General features: G+C 38.6%; 1 protein-coding gene across 2 annotated transcripts in view; it reads right to left on the bottom strand.

The window, feature by feature from the left end:
* Positions 1-15,963, bottom strand: part of LOC116706814 (interferon-induced protein 44) — a 28,418-nt gene extending 12,455 nt beyond the window's left edge. The window contains exons 1-7 of one of the 2 annotated variants that reach the window (XM_032543853.1): positions 15,871-15,955; positions 15,586-15,619; positions 15,204-15,399; positions 12,127-12,270; positions 10,068-10,239; positions 9,764-9,864; positions 8,519-8,970 (exon numbers count right to left, since the gene is read on the bottom strand). In XM_032543853.1, coding sequence (XP_032399744.1) covers positions 8,812-8,970; positions 9,764-9,864; positions 10,068-10,239; positions 12,127-12,270; positions 15,204-15,399; positions 15,586-15,619; positions 15,871-15,892 — 828 coding nt within the window. In that variant the 5' untranslated portion in view covers positions 15,893-15,955 and the 3' untranslated portion in view covers positions 8,519-8,811. Of the gene's footprint in view, positions 1-3,422; positions 3,595-8,518; positions 8,971-9,763; positions 9,865-10,067; positions 10,240-12,126; positions 12,271-15,203; positions 15,400-15,585; positions 15,620-15,870 lie in introns of those variants that run through there. The other variant, XM_032543851.1, reaches the window with a different exon arrangement.

The raw sequence follows: 15,963 nt of genomic DNA, 5'->3' as shown, positions 1-15,963 counted from the left end.
GTTAACTTGTAATTATGAGTTTTAGAAGTTAAATCATTGAAATGCTAAATTACTAAATGTTAAATAGGCCTACATTATTTATGTCCCTGAAAGCTGAGTGATTAATTATGTTATTTATCAAAACAACCTCCTAAAAACTGTAATGACGTATTCCCGTCTGTGGGAGGCGCTGTTACATCAAAATAGAGGCTAAGGTTAATTCTTTATAGATTTATAAATCTATAAATATATATATATTTTATTAATCTTTGCAGATTTAACCTTTGTGTTTTCCTCGAGTCTAATTGGTCCCGTTTTCAAAGGGATTTTTCACATTAGAAATATATTTCTTTAAACCAAATTTCCCAAACATAACATAGATGTGAATCATATGGAACTACGTTCTTTACATGTAAAATTAATGATTACTTACATTAAATTTTGGGTGTTTAATTCAAATTTATAGCATTTGAATGTTTTTTTAAAGGTTTCTAAAACAGAATCCAACACACAACATCCTCTGATCTTAACTTTTAGTCAAAATAATTCATAATTTCTGCATTTTTAAACAAAAAAAAATGTATAATGTCATGTCATGTGAATTAGGTTAATTGACCATGAATTGAAAAAAAAGCAACAAAAACGTCAGAAAAAATAAGTTAATTTTCAATTCTGACCTGGAAAGACAATAAGTTCACGGTCGACAGGAAGACAACACAAGGGTTAGTCTTTTTAGTCTGAGGTCCCAATTCCCCAAACCATATATTAGTTAATATAATACTATTAAAGCTTCTTGTTGCCTTGTATTTTAATCAATGTAACTGGAAAATTATGTATTTTCTCTAGGTGTTTCATGTGTAATTTAACATTATTACATGTGGAAACATAACTCTTAAAAAATAATCACATCCTGTTGAAGGTTGAAAAAGCAGATTTACTGTATTTTAGCTGGTTGTTGAAGCCACATGTTGGTTACATTGGGTGAAATATTATAACATAAGACTTGGTTTTCTAGATGCAGCCAGAACTATTTTGTATGTTTGGGACCTGTGTAAATAATATAAAGTTATGTAGGTTTCAAAATTAAGTTAATTGTTTACAATAAACAAAACTATTTATAAAGACGGAGACACTAATTGTTCTGTTAGATTACTGAAAGCAAATGAAAGGTCCTGAAAACTAATTTTTCAAATTATAAGTTATGAATTCTTACATTAACACATAATATGCAAAGATAGAACAATTTCATTCAATTTACATGAGAATGTTTTGTCTGTGCTCTCCTCAATTATTTGAAAAAGATGTTTTATGATCTCATGACATATGTAATTTAAATCTGATTAAACCAAACCTACATATTCCTACAGTAGCAGATAAACTGAGCGGTTGAGTGAACTCATAATACCCAAATATGTCCTTTTTTTAACTTTATGGCTGCTTATTTAGTCAATGATATTCCATATTACTGAGACAAACTGAAGATTTAAAGGTTAGTTTTCAACGGCTTTAAAGTAATAAACATACAAATGTGGTAAGTAAAAAGTAATCATAAATCCTGCTGATGTCACAGATTGTAATTTTGACAAGAAGCACGACTCTGATTTTTGTGGAAGTTGATGCAGTCGTCTCCGAAGTTGATGATGTTTCTCAGGGCGCTCAGGATCAGTGAGTCAACTTCGTCGTTGAGGTCGATTTCTTTATCGTAGTTCTTCACAGGGAAGATGCAGTTCATGGGAATTCCCACATTTACACTGAACTGCTCCATCTATGTTCAAACACAACATACAACAACACAAGTTTTCTTCTGCATACTTTAAAAGTATTTTTGTTTTGTTGTTGAAAAGTCCATCACTAGCACCAGATCCATAATTCTCTGGTGTCACTAAAGAGACCCGCGTTACATCCAACAGGTACGGCCATCCAGTGGCACCTGGTGGCACACTCGGCTGCGTAACGCATACAGCCTAAAATAGACTAAAATACCGTTAGGAAAATAATACTTTACATAAGTACCGTAACCCGGAAAAAAAAGCATGAATATATTATTAAATCTGTTAAATTAAATTGGTAGGCGTGTACATTACGGTAAACTTGAAGCCACATTATATGAAAGGCACGCAGGAGATTATCCACACTATTTTTTCCCCGGCCCTAATTTGAGGCCGGCCGTAATTTGTCCGTGTTGACCACGCCCCCGGACACTAACGGCTTTTAATTGACTACTGGTCTTAATTTAAAGAATTATGATATGTGACTCTTTGCAACGAAAACGCAGGGATTGTGAAATCATGCCAGCCCTGCATTGTTTTGCGTGGAAATCGGCAACTTATGTGGCGAAAGTGTGGCGTATTTGAAAAAATCCGGCCCCCACATAAATAGGCAGACTTTGGCTAATTGTGCATTGAATTATGTGATTGCATAATCATGTTTTTCTGGAGGGACTGATTGGGCACACAAAAATTGAGACTTGATTTGAAGTTGCAGCTTCTCTTCTTGGGGAATGATCTGAATCTAGACAGAGAGATTCACATGGCTTTAAATAAGGCGAAAACAGATCTTTGGTAAGTGGTAGGAATTAGAAAATTGGGCAGGATATCAAGTTTGGATCAGAACTGATATACATGTAGGAAGAGAATAAGTTCTGGGTAGCGCTCATATACTGAACAATTTAATTAATATACTGTACCTCAATACATTTTAACTGTGCCTCCATTACAAAGCAAATCCACAATATTACTCATGAAAACATACCTTTTCCTTCAGGTAATTGCTCTTGTAGACATTCTGTAAATTTTCTTTGATTTCAGGAGAGACCAGATCAATCTTGGTGAGAATGGCCACTTGAGGAATACCTGCAAGGAAAACGAAAACTGTTGTTCTCCGTGATTAAAGAAACTGTTAAAGCCACAGGAGGGACTGCTTAATACCCAGGCTATGTTTAGACGTAGACGCACTGAAGAGAAAATGCAAAAGTGGCGTTGCGTTCTCACTCTTTATTCCGCGTATAGACTAGTGTTGGGGGGGGGGATCTGCATGCATATGGTGACGCAATAGTGTGTAAAATTTGATGTAGTATGCACGCCAGGTGGCTAGGTGGCAGTTTGAAGCACTGCAACACAACACTACCAAGTCCGCGCACCTGCGTAAACCTTCCTTCTACTTCTCTCCCTCTCCTCAATGCAACATCAAAGGCTGCAGACTTTTACGTTTTTATTCTTTAGATGGGAGCATGACATTGGAGCGTTTTTAAGATTTTCACTCTGGAGGGGGGTTTCCCTTTTTTGCGTTTTTAAGCCCCGAAAACGCGGTCGCCGTCTAAACAAAAGTTACATCTGATTAAAAAATGTTATGTTTTCACGTGCAAGCGTAACGTAAACAGGGCCCCAGTGTGGCTTTTTGTTATCGATTAAACACTCAATGTTTTCAGAGATTTCTGCTCTTACTCAGGTGAGTGGCTTCAATCCTGATTTGGCGAATCTTTTCCTCAGTGTCTTTGTTCATGCAGGTTAGTGTGTTAGCATCAATGACACAAACCAGAACATGCACTTTGTCGTTGTCAGTTGGTTGTTTGTTGTAGAATGGGCCCTCCTCTGGCATCCTAGCATCACGATTGAACTGGGAAACAAGTTTGTATCCAGTTAAATGGCAGAAAGTAAATAGAATTTAGTACATAATTGAAATAATAAACTTAATTTGTGGAAGACATTGCAAGGTAACTGTACCGCGTAACCGTTCTTTACTTTTCCCATCATAGCCAGTTTGACATCGTTCAGTTGGATGCCGGTTGGACTCAGGCCCATGATGTCATTGAAGACAAAAGGATAAAATGTATCTGGGCCTTTTGCGATATTGTAGGTCGTGTACTAATAAGCAGAAAGAGAAAAGCGCAGTTATTTTGCAGCCTGGAAATCCAGACCCAAATCCCAAAAATGTGCTTACTCTATCTGTAAAGTGTCTTAAGATCCAGTCCCTCCAGAAAAACACGATTGTGCAATCGCAATTTCATTTGTTTCGTTTGTTTCATTTCATAATAGTATTCATTTCTATATTTAATCAGTACTTATCCATGTTCTGCACTTATGGAACCATTGTATATCCCGCACTTACTGCTATTGCACTTCTGGTTAGACCCAAACTGCATTTCTTTGCCTTGTACCTGTACCTGTGTAATGACAATAAAGTTGAATTTAATCTAATCTAATAATTCAATTGACGTAATAACGCGTTATTTTTGTTAAGTTTTTGCAAGTTCCAGCAATTTCATTGCACAAAATTACATAAACATCCTGCCTATTCCTTTGCATTTATTAAGAAAACGTGACGCATCATCAAGGATTTTTGCCCGCAACAATTACAAAAAAATCGCTGCATTTTTCTGGATGGACTGAGGATAACTCTTATGATTTGAATAGCATAAATACAATTTTCTTGAATTGAATCGACGCAATAAACAGTTTGTGATACCTTTTTGGTGAAACAGACGTGAGAGGTGTTGTCCACCAAAGCCTGGGCGTACATTCTGCCGTGTAAGACACTTTGGACAGAGTTGATGAAACTGGATTTTCCAGCTCCAACCGGACCATGAAGGAGAACCCTGAGCAGCTGGCCCTCAGTTTTAGGTTTGTAGTCCTTCACATACTGCAGAGTGGTCTGCTTGTTTCTGCTCAGGGAAAGGAAATATTCCATTAGAGTAGACTAAACTATATTTCATAGAACCCAGGTGTTACAAAACAACTGTGAAGTTAATCAGGATGTCATGGAACAAGGAAACAAGGTTGATTGTGCAGTAAAAGATTTAGCAGATAAAAAGTGCAGATACACTCACTTCCAGTTTATTTCCCTCCATGGTTGGCTGAGAACTGAAAATTGCACAACAAATGTTTAGATGAGTCAAAAGATATCCCCAACATGCAATAATGTGTAGTTGTCCATTAATAAGAACCTGTTTTGTTTTTTAAACAATCTTACGTGGAGGAGTTTCGTGTTCTTTAGGTTGGAGTTTTCTCTCCCAAATCCTAAAGAAACAAGTGGTAAATATATACAATAAAACTGGGCTATCAAAACACATCCAAATTATGTGTCATTTGTATTATTTTCATCAAGAAGTAATACATACTGTATACCAGCATACTGTGTAGTTTCATTCTCCAATCACACTACAGCTCATACTAGTTAACAGTATTCCTCTACTTCACCGGATCTTAAACCACACTCATGCATACTCACACTCTTACAGACACACCTCCCCACAGTTATACACACGACACAACACACACCCACACACAACACCCACACACACACACACACACACACACACACACCCACACACACACACACACACACACACACACCACTTTATGTCCTGCCACACCTTGTTGAATTGTTCCGGTCTTCAAACATCCAAATATGTATTAACTAAAGTTAAAAAAAATTTAACACAAAACCCAGGCTTTAAGTAATTAAAACATATAATAAAACAGACACACTTTCAAAATGATTAAGCTTTTTTTTTTTAAATATTGGTTTTGTAAACTGTTGAAAGTGATGCACAACTAGAGGAAATACATCAAAACAACACAATTCGACATAAATAAACTAACCAAGATTCACACTAAGATGCAAAGCCTTTCTAAGAAGAGAATTAAAAGCAACAATAGATTTGACTGACTTAATTTCTGCAGCAAGGCCATTCCAGGGTTTGGGGGGTCCAAACTGCAAAAGCCAGTTAGCCTGCTTCTTAGTTCTTAGTCACCAGTCAGTCAACCAGGAGGCCACGACCTGCCGATCCATGCACAGGTTCATTAGGAAGTCAGAAGGTCTTTAATATCACCTACTTAGGATCCAAAAAGACGACTATGAGGAGAAGCAGGTTGGCCTGGCCGGCAAACGCTGCAGCTCCTCACTCCCCAACTATAAGCTTTATCAAAGAGGACGGTCTTCAGGTTATTCTTAACTGTGGTTCCACCCCCCCCCCCCCAAACACAGACTGGGAGCTGGGTGATTTTGTCATGTTGCCGATGAAACAAATATAATTTCACAAACACACGTTTCTTATACGTTTGAGGTCAATAAAATCTTCTTACCTGGGTTGTTGTACTGGAACAAAGTAAGACAGAAAGATGGAATATGAGCCTCGGACTAAGAGTCGTGACTTAATGTACGTAACTGTCAGTAATGTTGATGTACAGTATTTCATATTAAGTGATACACCCACAGAAAAACAGTATTGTCACCCAGACATTTACTTTCAATTTCATCAGGATGTTTGGTTTCTCTTTTCAAAGCAGAGTTTATGTGAGGCAGGCCCATTAACTGTACTTACTTTACTTAAACTAAAGTTCTTGATACAGTTTAATTTTAAGGCTTTGCAAAAACCAGATACTTCTCTGACCAGTCGATCTAAGAGGATGCACAGGCTCATAAGGAGTCAGAAAATCTTTAATATCGCCTACTTAGGATCCAAAATAGACACAAAACTGACAATACATTCACAGGAAGCACAATATTATAATATTATATTATATTATCACAACACATTTGAGGGTAATAGAAACTTGGTACCTGCGATGTTGTACTGGAACAACGTGAGCGAGAAAGACTGAATCTAACACTTAGACAAATGCTGTATGTGGTTGTTTGTAATGTCAATAAGTGATCCACCCCCACATATAACATACATTTCCCTTTGTCACAGCACCAGAAACCACATATTTACTTTCATTTTCATCAGGATGTTGGTTTTCTCTTTCAACGCAGTTCTTTTTCTCTGTCTTTTTTATTTCATGCAAAGAGGCAGCACCACTCATCTTTAAACTAAACTGCTTGATTCACTTTAATTTGAGGGCCTGCAAAAGCTGAACACTTCTTAAACCACACATTTACTTTCATTTTCATCAGGATGTTGGTTTTCTCTTTTCAAAGCCATTTTAAACTTGTTGCTGTAACAGAGTCTCACACCGCCTCAACACACAGCCACAAGTCTGATCACTGACCGGTTACAGGACTGGGAACCAAAAGGTGAATCTGTCTCAACAGGGACTGTTACGTCCTGCGTGTCCAGGAGCAGCTATGGGACAGAACAATTAAATAACCTGGGGACAATTCAGGGAAAGGCAGAAACGTATCAAAGATAAATCAAGTCATTTGCTGTAAAACAAACAACTTAAAGAAATCTTTACCAAAGCAGCTGATCATCTTCAACTGGGGGAGTGACGTCACCAGCACAGCACCCACCTGAAGAGAAAATACACAAGCAAAACACACACTACACACTATGGAGCATAAGACCGGCCAATGCAGTTTTTGTGTCACTGCTGCACAAAGTTTAGGAACCCGTCTTCCTGAATAATAGTTTTATTTAGTTTAATTTCTTATTCATTCATTCAGCATTCATATTTCTCTTTACCTCAACATGGTTTCATATTTCTCTGACTATGTGCTGCTGTTCTCATGGAACCATAAGTTTTGTTTTAGCGGGTTTGTGCACCGGGTGAATGGTTAACACCATCGTTTTTTATATGTAATCTTCTGCATGTGCGTGTAACAACCATAGTATGCGTCCCTGTGCATGACCATAGGAGCATTTTACTAATTCATTGTTCAAATAACAATGAAATGCTGCTTTTTTTTTTAGGTTTTTGTTGGTCAATGACGCAATGCCATTAAGATAGCAATACGCCCAGAATGCACCTGATCACACCTCCCTGTAAGACCAGAACGCCCAGAATGCACCTGAACACACCTCCTTGGAAGACAAGCACGCCCAGAATGCACCTGAACACACCTCCTTGGAAGACAAGCATGCCCAGAATGCACCTGAACACACCTCCTTGGAAGACAAGCATGCCCAGAATGCACCTGAACACACCTCCCTGTAAGACCAGCACACAGATGGGCGCAGGTGCATTTGCTATTCAAACGAGCAAAGATGGGCTTTGCGCTGCGCTGGGTGTAAGACAGGGCCCACTATGTTTCGTAAAGATTTGCAAGGTTTTTATGTGACAATGAATTTGTGAATCAAAAACTCTTTATACTCTTTTGGTGAAACAGCCATGAGAGGTGTTGTCCGCCAAAGCGTGTGCGTCCATACGGCCGTGTAAGACACCGTGGACAGAGTTGATGAAACTGGACTTTCCAGCTTCAACCGGACCATGAAGGAGAATCCTGAGTCAAATAGTGTTCCACACATCTCAAATATTGGTTAAATGTTATAATTACCTGACAAAATACACTGGCTGCTGCGTCGAGGAGTAAACCTCTATATATGGGCGCCCGCTCTACCAGGTGTGCTAACTGGGCGCCCAGTCTTAGTCTTGTGCCAAATGTCCTTTGTAGCCATATTTAGTCCTTCACTTATGATTTTTAGTTAACTAAAAGTCGTTGCGTTGCGTTTTTACTCTAGTTTTAGTCAAAACATTTTAGTCTTTTTTTACATAGTTTTTATTGAGATTATTTTTGAAAATAGTATTTCACACATCTCAAATATTGGTTAAATGTCACAATTACTTGACAAAATACACTTGTTGAATGATTTTTGTTGAATGCAACTTTGTTAAATGTGTCTAGTTTTATATTTTATTACTATCTAACTTTTTCTCTTAATGTACTTGAGTTGTTTTTCTTGTTGAGCAAAACATTCACCAAGACAACATGACCTCCCAGTAACACTAACTCAGTGATATACAGTGGGCAGTACAGCACCTCTACTACAGCAGGTGTGGTAAAACACGACTGCTTTTGTCCAAAGCTACAATCATTACAAACTGACAGTTACATATAGCGACTTTAAAGCCTTTTATGCTGTGATTACACACGTCAGTCTGATCCTTCGTTCTACTTGTTGATGCAATCGTCTCCGAAGTTGATGATGTTTCTCAGGGCGCTCAGGATCAGTGAATCAACGTCACTGTCGAGGTCGATTTCTTCATGGTAGTTCTTCACAGGGAAGATGCAGTTCATGGGAATTCCCACTTTGGCACTGAACATCTCCATCTACGTCAAGACAACAAATGGCAGTTTAGGCTTTTGGACTCATACTGATGTTATTAAGTTAATTAGGGATTAGCCAGACATTACGATCCATCATGAGTTTTAAAATGAAAGCAGCAGCCGTTGCTGTAAAACTGTAAGCGTGGACAATGCCATGACTTGCTTAAATTGTGCTTCTAAAAATAAAAGTTGGAACTTGAAATGTCCAACAGTTTTTGTAACAATACAATTCTACAATACTACATTAGGGCCACTATAGGCAGCAATTGGTCAGGTGTGTGCAGAGGAAAAAATAGTCAGGATTTGAATTTCTCTGTATTTCCTGAGTAAAGATCTCTGGTATGTGATGCGTTCTGGGAATTAGTCAGTGCCCCAAGTTTGGGTATCAGAATCCATATAGTAGTAGTACTAATGTACTGCATAAGGACTGTGCCCACATCTGCAAATTTTATTTAATTCAAATCGGATTTGGCCGATTAATAGGAAGCTTCTGCTATTTGCACCTTTCTATTGGCATGAGTTTTAGTGCGGATTTTGACAAAAAAACCAAAAAAACAAATGGGCCCGCCACAGTCTAATAATGAACCGAAAACATTGTACACTTCTAAACGGAGGGCAGTTCACGCGTCAGCAGTCCACGCAGTCTGGGGTTTCAACTCTGGGGGTCAGGGACAACGGATCTGTCTGTGAGGACCCCCTCGGTTTTGTCAATGTTTTGACAGAATAACTCAATACATTTTCAACTGTGACTCCATCCATCTATGTACAGATTTGTAGTATTACTTATTAAACAAACCTTTTCCTTCAGGCACTTAATCTTGTAGATGTTCTGCAAATCATCTTTGATTTCAGGACAGACCTGATCAATCTTGGTGAGAATGGCCACTTGAGGAATACCTGCAAGGAGAACACAAAACTACTGTGTCGTGTAACTGACATAAATACCTAGAAATTACACAGCTGCTGTGATTACAGAAACTACAAACAAAGATACATGATGTAAGTAAATTGTGGATTACAGCTACAGGATACTTTTTAAAAAAAGTTATCTATTGAAAAATAATATGTAGAAAAGGATAAACAGAGATGTCTGCTCTCACCCAGTTCACTGGCTTCCTTCCTTATCTCGCGAATCTTCTTCACAATATTTTCACTTAGTTGAGATAATGTGTTGGCATCAATGACACAAACCAAAACATGCACTTTGTCGTTGTTGGTTGGACCTTTGTTGTAGAACTGATTATCCTTTGACAACTTAGAATCAGGATTGAACTGGAAAACAAGTTAATATCTAGTAAATGACCGTAAATTAATAGAAATAAATAGAAATATATAATGTATGTGATAGCCCTGGGCCTGTCATGCATGTGTACTGTGGGTTGTCTTGTCAGCTTGCAGGTGTAGTGGATGCGATAATGACATGACTGGGAGTACCTGGCCGCAAAATTACAAATCCCGCTATGGCCACGCTAAGACCCGCCCTACAAAACAGCGTGAATGGTTGGTTAGGCCTTTCACCTCGAGTGGTTAAGGTTAGGATAGCCGATTGGTCAGGGGATAGGACCTGTACAAATGGGGTTACGTTACCTTGCATTGTCATGGCGTCCTGGCCAATAAATGGTATTGAAGGGCGGGTCTTGGCGTGGCCATAGTGTGATTTGTAATATCGCTACCTGGCCGGTCCTCCCGGGCTATTTAACCCCGCCTAGGGTGACCACCTGCTAATAAGCCCAAGGGGGGACAAGTGGTATGTTTCTGAGGGACAATGTGGGACACTGCCTGGCGAAGCGGTGCCCCCCCCCCACGGGCAGGCTCACTAATACTGGTTTACCCATTTCTACCACCTTGCATAGTATATTAATAACGCCCTATGCCCCTGAACATGTGTAACTGCTGATGTAAGCTCATGAATAGAACCAATGTGTATTTTTTTCTAATAAAGATTAATATTTTGAAATCTCATACAATTATAATATAATTGACAGAGCACTTCCACTTACGATTTACTTTAGCTATTTAATTTTATTTTCATTACAATTTATTCACTTTAAATACATTTTAATATAAAATTATAGGACTAACAGGAATTGTAGTTGCTCAACACCACAGGAACAGTTTAAACAAAAGAGTCTTCCCAGTCTTCCTTGTACCCCCCTTCTCTTTCTAACTGATGGTGGGGGGGTCTCAGACTGCTCAGACTCGGGCTCTTTCTCCAGTTTTGAATTGGAAAGCGCGTTCCTGAAAGTCCCTTCCCAGTGTCTGGTATGCACGTGCCTGCGCTGTCATGACAACGAATCGGAGGGATTTTAACTATTTGTCTGATTTAAAGACATATTCTGGACATTCTGGCTGATAGTGACGTTTAGAAGTCAGAGAGACTAAATCCGTTCAGATCACAGATCATCTCCAGTGTGTTGTTAATTAAAATCAGATCATCAGATCGCATGTAGAGCACTTTGAGAGCTACAATTAAAACTAGAGACTGTTCCAGCTGATATGTGGGTCTGATTATATTTTATTAAATCGGAATCGCACCACAGTGTTAAAGTCACTTCCTGTTCTGGAATCGGCTGGAAACTGCCCGACTTTACCGCAGCTTTTAGTGTCCCCCCCCCACCACCCCCCGGCTGCTGCCGCCTGCTCTCGTCTACTTTACAGGCGCAGTTCATGTCCAACGAGCCTAATGTTCGTTTGGCTGCCTCGGGCTCCAAGATATAGAGCGACCAACTTTTTTTTTTGAGCAAGCATTGATTATGCGTGACACGGTCTCAATTTGCGGGACGCGTGAATTGGGCTTCAAACGCTGTGCGCGCACGCGCTACGCGGGACGGGTGGTCACCCTAACCCCGCCTGTCCTGAGACCAGGCGGCTGCATTTCCCCAACCACGCACCAGCATGATTTCTCTCTGTTTAGTTGTTTCCGCTTAAACTACTGACAACATGCACCTCACATTCTCCACTACATCCATACACCCTCATTCACACTTATTATGACAATCCCATCTCATCTTTCTCATTTAATAAATGTCACTTTATCATTGTTACATTACTGTGCATCTTCTTCTTTTGTTGTGGCCTGTGAGGCGGCGGTAACATGTATATAATTAAAAAATGATAACATTAACCCATTTTGTGGAAAACATTGCAAAGGAACTGTACCTTGTAACCTTCCTTCACCTTTCCCTTCATAGCCAGATTTACATCTTTTACTTGGACCCCAATGGTTGGACCCAGGCCCATGATGTCATTGAAGACAAAAGGGTAAAAGGTCTCTGCGCCTTTTTTGATCTTGTAGGTCGTGTACTATAAACAGAGATGGGGAAAAGTACTCACTTTCCGTACTTAAGTAGAAGTACAGATACTTGTGTTAAAGAATACTCTAGTAAAAGTGGAAGTACTGATTAAACTTCTTTACTCAAGTAAAAGTAACAAAGTACAGGCTTGGAAATTTACTTAAAGTATAAAAGTGAAAGTAGCCTCGCAAGTGACAACTATTTTTTATGCAAAGCTACCCGGAGCACAAATGTTACTGGAGAGACGCCGAGGAACTCCAGTGGACATGGAGGACATGTTTTTATATGACAAAGGCTACATTTTAAATGGATGTCTGCCAATAGGCCTAAAACATAACATATATGATTATTATGACAGAAACTGGGACTCCAGGTTAATAAAATTCCGACTCATTAGCAAGATGAATTCAGTTGTGATTCTGTGAGAATTCACAGATCTATTTTCTATTTTTAATCTTTCCCCCAAACATTTAAAATAATCTACATTTATGTATGTGCTCAAATATGGCTTCTGGAAATAAAATAAAGGATTAAAATATGAATGACTAAACAGACATTAATGAAGAAGTTCCCCAGCACATTGACCAGGAGTCCTTCTTGATGCCTACTGTCTCAAATATCTCTCTCAGATAAGGTTGAGGATGATGGGAATGTCTTGCTGTTTTCTTCATTTTCAATCATGTCGCCCTCCATACTACTATGTGCTAACGTTAGCACCATCCATACTACTATGTGCTAACGTTAGCACCATCCATACTACTATGTGCTAACGTTAACACCATCCAACTCATCCATACTACTATGTGCTAACGTTAACACCATCCATACTACTATGTGCTAACGTTAACACCATCCATACTACATACTACGTACACTCCATACTACTATGTGCTAACGTTAACACCATCCAACCTACTATGTGCTACGTAACACCATCCATATCTTGTGAACGTTAGCGCCATCAAGCCTCATAGATGTGCTGTCACATAATGAGATGAATTGTTGAGTTGTGCGTCAAACAATACAGTAATGTTCCTCCATTTGATGAATATGGATTGAGAGTAACATAGATATTAGACTCGATGAATAATTGAAAGTTAGCTAGATTAACGTAACGATCTGTCCACTCCCCCAGGTGTGTCTGTTAAAACACGGATGGAGACAACTTCTCTCTAGCTAAGTTTCCATCCAGTTGTCAATTGAATTACAGCATCTGAAGTTCAGTAAAAAAAAAAACTCATGCGAATAAAGCTGGTGAAAGTGTGCTGATGCTTCAATAAAATCAACGTGCAACCCAGCTAACAGGTGAAGAACACATCAGAATCACTAGCTAACTTACTTTAAATGTGAAGAACTATAGACCAATACAACAGGCTTAAGTGAACCGACAACATGAGTTATACGACTTACAGTTCTCAAAGATGCACACACACATTCTCATCTGATTATCCTCAGCTCTCTTTTTCATTTCTCTCACTTTTCTCTCCGTGTAGCGCGCGCACCCGCTCGCGGTGTGTGGCGCGTGTCCGCGCTATTCCCCGACATAACCTCTTGTACAAAACGAAAGTAACGAGCCAATTTTTAAAATGTAAGGAGTAGAAAGTACCGATATTTGTGTTAAAATGTAAGGAGTAGAAGTAAAAAGTTGCCACAAAAATAAATAGTAAAGTAAAGTAAAAATATCAGAAAAATCTACTTGAGTACAGTAACGAAGTATTTGTACTTCGTTACTTCCCATCTCTGACTATAAAGCGGATATAAAAAAAGAGTGCAGGTAACACTGAGCAATCAATACCCAGCCAGCATATAGTAAACCACAGCGCTGTAGTACTCGAGTCCTTGAGTACAGAATGTGTACTTGTTGGTATTTGCATTCAGACGTGTCTCCGACTGGGCTTTGTAGTGGGTCTCTATAGAGTTTTCTAAAGTAACTGCCTTCTTGAAAACAAAATCATTGGGGCACCTGGGTAGCTCCCATGTGGGCTATTGCACAAAACCAGAATAAGGGATTAAGCCAGGATATTCCTGTTATCCGGAATGGATTATAGCTGTATCTTGACAGCGGCTGTGTTTGTTTTTTCTTTTTTATTCTTTTCTTTTTTTATAAATAATGTGTTATCATACTTCCACAAGAAGCTGCTGCTCTGTTTACAGTATGAACAATGTGTCTTCTCCATTTCCGCATCAGTAAATCTGTGATGATACCGTGGTCTATTTAAAAAAGCCATGAACGTGCACTTATCCCGGCTATCTACACCTGGCTTGACATAGCTCCACCTGTTCATCCTGGATCGGCAAACGTACAACCGATTAAGCTGCGATGAGCGGCTCACACTACGTCAAGCTGCGCTTTTTCACTTATCCTGGATTTCTTCAGTCTACTTTTATGCAACAGCCCCTTGGTAGAGCGCACCCCATATACAAATGTATACATGTAAATAATTAAACAAATTATTACACATACATTATTTTAGCCTAACTTATATCTATCTGTGAAAATTCTGTCTATAATAATAGCCGCCTGTATATATATTCATAGTACATATTCACCTGTAAACTCTGTAAACCATTAGTATATTATGTTCATTGTACACATCTGTAAAATTTCTACTTATAGTAATATCCACCTGTATATCATATTCAGTACATATCCAGCTGTAAATCTTGCTCACAATACTTGTTATCTATATTTTATATTCATAGGACAAACCCATCTGTAAAATTCTGTTTATAATAGTATTCATTTCCATATTTATTCACTTATGCACTTATGAAACTAGTATATATCATGCACCCAAACTGCATTTCGTTGCCTTGTACCTGTCCATGTGTAATGACATTAAAGTTGAATCTAATCTAATCTAATCAAGTTTCATAAAGGTTCACAAAGTTGTATGTAATGGGATGTAATCTTAGAAAAACAATGAAAAGTTCCCCCGTTACCTTTTTGGTGAAACAGCCGCTAAAGGTGTTGGCCGCCAAAGCAAGTGTGTACATTCTGCCGAGTAAGACACTTTGGACAGAGTTGATGAAACTAGATTTTCCAGCTCCAGCCGGACCATGAAGTAGAATCCTGAGCAGCTGGCCCTCAGTTTTAGGTTTGTAGTTCCTTACATACTGCAGATCCCTCTGTTTGTCTCTGCTCAGGAAAGGAAACATACATTACAGTATAGATGAATATGATTTTATAGAAACTTTTCATTATTTTATGTCCTGGTTTTTGAAAGGTAACAACCTGGAAGATGATCAAGATGTCATGAAACAAGGAAGCAGACATAAAAAACGAAAGAAAGATTTTGTTGATAAAAAGTGCAGACACACTCACCTCCAGTTTATTTCCCTCCATGGTTTGCTGAGAACTGACAAATAGCACAACAAATGTTTAGATGAAATATATACATATTTATACATATAATAAAACAGACACACTTTCAAAATGATTAAGCTTTTTTTTTTTTATATTAGTTTTGTAAACTGTTGAAAGTGATGCACAACTACAGGATATACATTAAAACAACATAATTCAACATAAATAAATGAACCAAGATTCACACTAAGATGCAAAGCCTTTCTAAGAAGAGAATTAAAAGCAACGATAGATTTGACTGACTTAATTTCTGCAGGAAGGCCATTCCAGGGTTTAGGGGTCCAAACTGCAAAAGCCAGTCAGCCTACTTCTTAGTTCTACGTCACCAGTCAGTCA

Source organism: Etheostoma spectabile, chromosome 18, assembly GCF_008692095.1.
Source record: "Etheostoma spectabile isolate EspeVRDwgs_2016 chromosome 18, UIUC_Espe_1.0, whole genome shotgun sequence".
NCBI classification, from domain to species: Eukaryota; Metazoa; Chordata; class Actinopteri; order Perciformes; family Percidae; genus Etheostoma; species Etheostoma spectabile.
This window is presented reverse-complemented; position numbering and strand designations above follow the sequence as displayed.